At 45.1% G+C, this 8,212-nt stretch overlaps 1 protein-coding gene across 1 annotated transcript; it reads left to right on the forward strand.

Annotated features, from left to right (window-relative positions):
• Nucleotides 1-5,730: 5,730 nt before the first annotated feature.
• On the forward strand, nt 5,731-6,919 carry LOC103707286 (protein SRC2-like). Its single transcript, XM_008791713.6, has one exon. It carries the CDS (start codon nt 5,849-5,851, stop codon nt 6,740-6,742), a length of 894 nt encoding a protein of 297 aa, XP_008789935.2. The 5' UTR covers nt 5,731-5,848; the 3' UTR covers nt 6,743-6,919.
• Nucleotides 6,920-8,212: the final 1,293 nt, after the last annotated feature.

Raw genomic sequence — 8,212 nt, forward strand, 5'->3', positions numbered from 1 at the left:
AGTATGAATTGAAGCTAATAAGTCTTTTTTGATTGGGAAACATCTGATCTAGTTGCTGGAACACTGCTGAAAAATATGAAAACTGTTGCACTTTGATGATATTGTGCCAAACACAATTAAACCCATCATTTATCCATATTCATGTGAACTAAATCCTTAAATCCAGATTCATTATGTACAGGCTGCAATCGATCTAATAAATATAATAGGTGTGGATCATAGAAGGATACTTTGCGATGGATGTATATGGATTTCTTGATTGCATCTGCATTATGAGTAATATTTGATTTACAGAACCGCAGTCTCTTGATCATAATCATTTAGACTAAGGAGGGTCTTAACAGTTCCTAATTTTCAGCCTGAACCAGGCCTGAAGCTCAAGCAACAGGTTCTGAACCTCTTGATAATTATGCAGGTGCGTTATGATCATAGAGCTGGATGTCAAGGTTGCCTACAGTATTTCCCTATCCAAATGCATGTTTTTACCCAAAATAAAATCTGCAGTCTTATTTCCTTGACATTTTTCTCAACAAAAAAATCCTCATTATGATGCCTGTTTTCCAATTCTTTTCCTAACCTCATATGGGTTGATTGATCATGTTAATTTTCTTTTTCTTTCTTTCTTTCTCTTTTTTTTTCTTTTTTTTTTTTGAGGGAAAGGGAGGCTGCCACCCAATTTTATTAACGAGAATAGTTACAAAAAAGGCAGAAAAAGAGGGTTACAAATTAACAGATTAAGACAGATGCAAATGAAACAAAAGATAAGCCAAAATCTAAACAAAAGAAAAAGCTGAAGTATTCTTGGGATTCCCAAGGGTGGCCGAGTTCTTGAAAAGAATAATTCCCAAGATGATAAAGTATCAGCAGATCTCCACTTTTTGGAAAAAAGATTCTATTCTCTCTTTCCATGTGCTGAAATTGATAGCTAAAGCAAACTGATCCTATGCCAATCGGAGTCGTTTTTTTATTCTATTTTAAACGGTGAGTATCCTTTAAAGTTGATGCCTTTTAACTCGTACCTCTCCGTTGACTAATAAATTTCCTAGCACACGAAGTTTGTCCTTTTCCAACATGCGGAAACCTACATTATTACAAGATTTTATTTTTGAAACTGCACTAAAAACAAAACGCATCAAAAGAATAACAAATCATGACCGATCAAAAAAAAATGGCATCCAAGTTGAAGTCGGTCTATCGAGATCGGCCGATACTGAGGCAAAAAGCGAGTCGGCCAAAAGCTGAAGAATAGCTTCAAGGCGAAGAAGGACAAATATCGTCATTTTAGAAGGTGAGTACAATCTGAAAGAAAGTCTACTTATCGGAAAGTTCTAGGACGTGAGACTTTCGATGCTTAAGTTAGTAAAAATATAAAGCAATAATAAAAAAAATAGAAATGAAGATTGCTCTAGAGTGCCTACTTAAGAGTCTCTCAGCTATCTCTATATAGGATGGGGCAAGAATCCATTATCTTAACTATCAGAAGGCGCAATACTTGTATGATAACAGATGGCCTCATACGCAGCTTCCCATAATATGCTTGCAATGTTAATAGTGTTGATTATGTATTTATGGCCAAGTTGAATCGACAATTATCGTGACCATAATTACTGGTCACTCTTGGCATTGCTCGTAACACATCAGTCCGAGGTGAGGATGACTAATATTCACCACATTTTTTTAAGATTGGGAACCTAAGACAAACCTGAAACCTAATCTTGATCACATGCAATGGGGATGTCACTATCAGGAGATCCCGCCGGACGTCGTTCCGGCCAGAGCATCAACGACCGCTCGCTTCAGCCACCCGGGCTCCTCCATTAGAGATCAAACTCCGATACCCCACAACACCAAAAACTCCTAATTATTTATCGAATCAAAAGATAGAGAGAGAAGGAATCCACCTCAAAAGGAGACGGGACGCGGTAGAGGAAAGAGCGGGGGTATTGACGAGAAGAGAGACTCCGAAATTGGGAGACAAGATTGAGGTGTTTATAGAAGAGAAAGCAAGAAGTTGTCCAAATTTATCTTTTTCTTTTTCCTTTCTTAAACTTTTTTTCCCTAATTTTTTCTACTTTCCTGCTTTTTTTCTGCGGCCTCCAATGCTGAAATCTGAATGTTCGCTTCAGACCCGGAAGCTTGGGCTTATTTTCCCCATTACTTTTTTTTTGGTAAAATACGGCAATTCATATAGCTCTAATGTGAGTACATACTGCCAAGTCATAAGAAAGTAAAAAGTACAATGAGGACGGTAAATCTACAGTAGATGTCCAAAGGATTTCTCCAGAATGTCGCGCAACAAAGGAGGTGATCCAATCTGCTGCCCGGTTCGCCTCCCGGAACACATGTGCCGTCTGAAACTCATCCAACTCTATAGCCAACCTGCGAGTTTCACGATAAGAGGATGACCATATCCATACCTAGGATCCAATCAATCACCACCAATGAGTCCCCCTCGAAGTACACCCGCTCGGCACGAAGAACCCGCCTCGCGTAGGATATACCCTCCCAAGCTGCTCGCAGTTCTGCCCCAACTGCAGCAGTAAGTCCTGTCGTACGGCGTCCTCCGGCTGCAACCAGCCTGCCAAAGTGGTCTCTGATCACAAATCCCACACCTTCGGATATCCCATCCATCAACATGCTACCGTCAAAGTTTATCTTGAGATGGCCAAGGGTGGGGGCACCTGAGAGGCCGAGAAACAAGAGCGAACCTGGGTGCTGTAGCAGCAGAGAGAGTACCCCAGATGTCCCTGACCATCCCAGGAGAGAACATAGCATCATATGAAATAACCTCCCTGGCCTGAAGCACAACTCTATCCACCACCATTCTCGGAGTCGACCTCCTGCCCTCAAACAAGCCCGCATTCCTGTCTAACCAAATATGGTAAGCCAGGTATGCTCTAAGTATCCCTGCCCTAGCAAACTTAGGACTCCGCAAAGAAACTCTCAGCCGATGTAATATGTCCTGTGGCGACTCCACCGAATGGGGAAGAGGGGCCGGTGATGTCCTCCATATCTCCTTGGCCCTGAGGCATTGCAAAAGAACATGGCCAATAGTCTCCTCGCAGTCCGTGCACACCTCACAACATTGAGAAATCTGCACACTTCGTCGGCCTAGCACACTCCTAGAAGGTAGGTCGCCCCAGGCCACCTTCCAAATGAAAAGTGCCACCCGCGGGTGAATCTGCATCCTCCAAATCCAACCTCCCTCGATCTGCCGGGTCGGCTCCCTACTGAACGGAGCTAAAGATCCCTCGCACGCACCTGAGACCGTCCCGACGGCACCTATGTCGGACTCTCCCCGGGCAGGAACCGGGAGAGCTAGGACTATCTCAACCAGCTGCTCCCCAAACACCTTCCGAATCAACTCCTCTCTCCAGCGTCCCTCATCAGAGTCCATCAGATCGCTAACCCTGCAGCCATCTAATCGCACCGAGTCCCCCATGGTCGGCAGGCGGCTAATTGGCTGTAAGGTCATCCAGCAATCCTCCAGCACATCAATAGACCGGCCATCGCCAATAGCCTATCTGATCTCCGGAAGGACCAATATGGCTTTAGCACACATCTCCCTCCACATCGGTGAATAGTGACGGGCCGCTCTCGCTCCAGGCAGCAGAACACATTTCCCAGTTTCTTCGGCACTGGTATTTCATTTCCAAAATCTAAAATGTCGGAGAATCTACTGGTGATTGCAAAATACCAGTCTGATTCTTTAATCAAGTATTGGAGATGCATTTGCTTCTCCTCTTTGAAAACAAGGGACAGCTGCAGCCGCCGCCTCCTACCAGCAACTTTGCCAGGGTGTTGAAGTTAGTTGCTACCCTACGAGTGTGAGCTTTTTAGTGGAAAATTATCTGGCGAAGGCTTCCTTGAAAGGATCAATTGGTGGGGAGGGGCCCTCTACCAATCCAAATTAGCTGTTGCAGCCTTTGTCCTCAAGCCATTGAAGGGGTTCAGGTTGGATCTTTGATCTTCTTTCGTGCGAAATAATGATTGCTCCTTGCACAGCACCCCAAACTTAGTACGTCTGTGTCAAAGATCACAAAGGTTTATTGTGGGATCCAACGATGGATTTGCATGAAGAAAGGTGAATCCTTTTTTGGGCGCAAAAGATATAACCCGTCCCCTTGAAGATATTTAACATATTTTATCTCAATGCAAATTAGCAGAGATTTCGCTGTGAAGTACTTTTCCATCAATCTCTCTCTCGGACAATCTTCAGGAAATGGTAGATGTCTTAATGGATCAAACTACAAAAGAAGATCTAAGAACAATGATGAGTCATGTTGGTTGGGTTCTCTGGCTGAAGAGGAATGAATCGCTTATTCAAAGGTAAGCAGAGCAATCCAAAAGCAAATATCCAATTTAATTCAAAAGCTCACTGCTAATATTTTAGATGCAAAAAAATAGGTAAATGAACCTATGAGACCGGGGCACTGGGATATCGACAGCTCCATGAGCTCACCTTCATCAACCAAAATTATTATTTCTTGGGCACTCGGAACGAGAGTTTTTAATGCTTTTACAATGCCAAAAGCAGAGCTTAGATCGGCATGCATGGTGAGGGATGTGAAGACTAAGCTGTTCGAGAATATAGTTAGAAGATGATTCGTCTATAGTAATCAGCTGGATCAATAACTCTTGGAGCACCATTCCTACGGATTTGAGACATCCTCCATTTGTGGATATAATACAATTCAAACGGGCTTGCTGTAGTAGGATCTAATGAAGATTTCTTCTCTTTCTCTGATAAACCTCTAGGCATTAAACCCCTGATACAAGCAGACATGTATGCTGCCTTGTTTTTACGAACTCAACCTATAGGAATTCTCCAACTTATTTCACCAAAAGAAAAAAAAAGAATATATTCTTAGAAAAGCCTTTATATAAAAAGTGACTAATTGAACTTTATAGCTACAATTAGGACTATTAATTAATTCTTAATTAATTCTAAGTTCTAATATAAACTTGGAATAAGGCTTTTGTCTCGTCTTACTAAGCTTATATCAATTTTTAATATAAGCTTTACATGGAGATATTAGCACTTAATATCAACGAAGTCTTTTCCATTTTTTATAATTTTAAAAATGACTAATATTAAAGATATATGGATGACATGTCCTTTTTTTTCCCTTGAAAAAGAACACTCCCGGTATTTTCCTTATCCTTTCCTCATAAACTCGAGCACCAAAGAATATCAAAAAGAATGGTTCCAAGGTCATCCCCGTCCCCCTATCCTTTTAACGGTGATTCTTCATACAACCTCACCTGGAGTTTGCTCACCCAACGGTCACGATTCCTTCGCGACTAAGCCTTGATCCCACGCTACCTCGCGTTCCTTCCGCGCCCACCCCAAAGTTCGGTGCCATGACGTGATACGGGCGCCACGCGGCACCCTTCTTGGATACTCGTGCTCCGGTCAACGAGGCTTCCTGAATAATAGTCGAACCCAAATACGTCGACACCCTGAATCGCACCCATCAGCAACTGGAACGGGCCCCACCAATGCTCTGAGTCTGGGTGCAGAACGTCGGCAATCATTTTCATCCGTCTTGCGAGCCAACCGCCTATATATTTTAGTGCCTACGTGGAATTTTCTAGATGTCTACGGCGAACTTCCGAATCCCGGCCCAACTCGTCAATAGAACCGCGTTTCGGAATCGGAAATGGAGCCGAAGCAACCGTGACGGCGATATTTCGCGTATATATACCGCTTCCCCCAAATCCCCCATATAGTTCCAAATCCCCCATATAGTTCCACTCGCTTACCGCCTTCGATTTCTAATCCTTTGAAACCCTAGCCTTTGATCCGCTTCGATCTCGAATTCTTTGAGCGCTCTCGTCTTCAATCATGGCGTACAGGACGCTGGAGGTCAACCTGATCTCGGCCAAGGACCTCAAGCAGGTCAATTTGTTCTCCAAGATGGAGGTCTACGCGGTGGTGTCGCTCTCCGGCGACCCCCGGTCGCGCCAGCGGACGCCTCCCGATCGGGAGGGGGGCAGGAACCCCGCCTGGAACTCGACCGTCCGCTTCAACGTCCCTGCCGACAACTATGAGCGCCAGCTCCTCCATATCCTCCTCCGCGCCGAGCGCGCCCTCGGCGACCGCGACGTCGGCGAGGTTCGCATCCCCCTGTCGGAGCTCCTCGACGCCGCCGCTGGCAACGGGCCCAAGTTCGTCAGCTACCAGGTCCGCAAGTGCACCTCCGGCAAGCCGAAAGGCGTCCTCAACCTCTCCTACAAGGTCGGCGAGAAGATCGCCGCCACCGCACCGGCTCCGCCGGTGGCCTACCCGCATCCGGCGGGGGTCCCCAGGTCCAATCAGCCCGTTACCGCGTATCCCCCCGCCTCCGCCTACCCACCGCCGGGGAAGGCACCGAAGGCCGACGAACCCGTGATGGCGTATCCCGCCGCCGGCACCAGCTCCGCCGCGTACCCACCCTACGGGGCGCAGCCATACCCGCCCCCGGCCGGATACCCGGGTTACCAGCCGCCGCCGCCGCACGGCTACGCGCCGCCGCCGTACCAGGCGGGGTACGGGTACCCACCGGCGGGGTACGGGTACGGTGCGGCGCAGCCGGTGGTGCAGCCGCCAAAGAAGAATAAGTTTGGGATGGGGCTGGGGGCAGGGTTGCTCGGTGGGGCCCTCGGGGGCCTTCTGATCGGGGATATGATCTCGGATTCGTCCGCCTACGATTCCGGCTACGACGCCGGCTTCGATTCTGGCGGCGGATTCGATTTTTAGGCCTTGATTAAGGAAATTTTCTCGCTTTCTTTGGTGCCTAAGTTTGGTTATTAGGTATTAATGAGTGTGTTTAGATCGCGCAGAAGCTGGACCTTTTAGCGTTGTACATAGAGATCGGATCTCTTGCTGTAATAGCGCTCAAGAATTATGTAATAAAAATGTTTTATTTTTCGTTTATTTGATGTCCTTTTTTATATATTTTTCGCATTAGTATTATCTTTGGTTTTCAGTGGCGATGGATTTATTTGGGAGGTCTCGGTATGGTTGGGAGATTCCCAGAGCAGCAAAATAGGTGGTGGGAAGGAAGGACGCTTCAAGAGTGGTGAGGAAGGGCAGGAGGAGGAGGTCAAGCCAAGACTTTTTTTTTTTTTTTGGCTGAAGGACAATAAGGTTTTATGGATTCCATGCATCCAAAAGAAGGGTGGGAACGGGGAAGCTCATTGTGGTGCCTGCCTCCATCAGAGGCAGAAAAGATGGTGTAAACTTTGCCATCAGATGTCCGAATTTCAGATGGTTGCTGCTGGCGGAAGCTAGATCTTTGACACTTCTGTTTTGGAAACGGAGTTGAGAGCGGCATGGGTTGATTTGAGTTATGCACGATGTGTTCTGCGGGACAGAGCAGTCTTGTTTAAGGGCGACTCGGCTATAGTGATAGGTTGAATCTAAGGGGGCTTCCGTGGCGTGGATGGGCGCCACCTTTTGCTCCAATACATCAGGAGCATGGTAAGAGACGATGTTGCATTCCAGGTCGAGCACGTTTACAGAGAAGTTAATGAGTCGTGGATTGGGTAGCCTCATACATGACTAATTATTCGAGAAGACTCTGTGAATCGAAAAAAGAGAGCTGCCTTTGGATCATCTATCTGTTGCTGCCATAAAGGATGAAAAATGAGTCTCACAACATTTTAGTGGCTACACCGGTTCTCTAAGGATAGTTACACCTTATCCTCTATTACCGTTGGGTACAAATTGTATTGGCTTGCTATATAGCAAGTTTGTGGTACATGTTTAATTTAAATAAGACTTACTTAGGAAAGTTTTGATTTTTATTAAAAAAAAAACCAATGAGGCGAAAGGTTGATAAACAACCAGATTTTAGCGAGCAAAATGATTTTTTGTGAAAAAAAATAATGCACCCTTAAACAACTTATGGATATTTTATTTTTTAAAGATGTCCTTCATGACAATATTGTTATTAGTTGAACAAAAACAGGACCAGACTTGGCAGAAGCATAAATAGACAAAAATGTAAAAGTGTGATGATGAAGATAAAACATTGTTTAGTGCTTTGAGCAGCTGAATGCTCTATATATTGGATTCTGTATTTTTTTTTTTACAAGAACGATATTTGAGAGTAGTTGATACAATGCGGTACATAGCAATGGTATAAATAATATTTTAACTTTCTCCATAAAAACTTTTAGACTGACCACTCTCCCACCCACCTCTCGTTTGGAAGTTCTCTCTTGG

Source organism: Phoenix dactylifera, chromosome 17, assembly GCF_051530095.1.
Source record: "Phoenix dactylifera cultivar Ajwa chromosome 17, Ajwa_hap1_PhDact_Kaust_v1.1, whole genome shotgun sequence".
In the NCBI taxonomy this organism is placed as follows: domain Eukaryota; kingdom Viridiplantae; phylum Streptophyta; class Magnoliopsida; order Arecales; family Arecaceae; genus Phoenix; species Phoenix dactylifera.

Excerpts from the sequence above, each read along its gene's own strand:
- LOC103707286 (XM_008791713.6), top strand. The coding sequence starts at position 5,849 with ATGGCGTACAGGACGCTGGAGGTCAACCTGATCTCGGCCAAGGACCTC.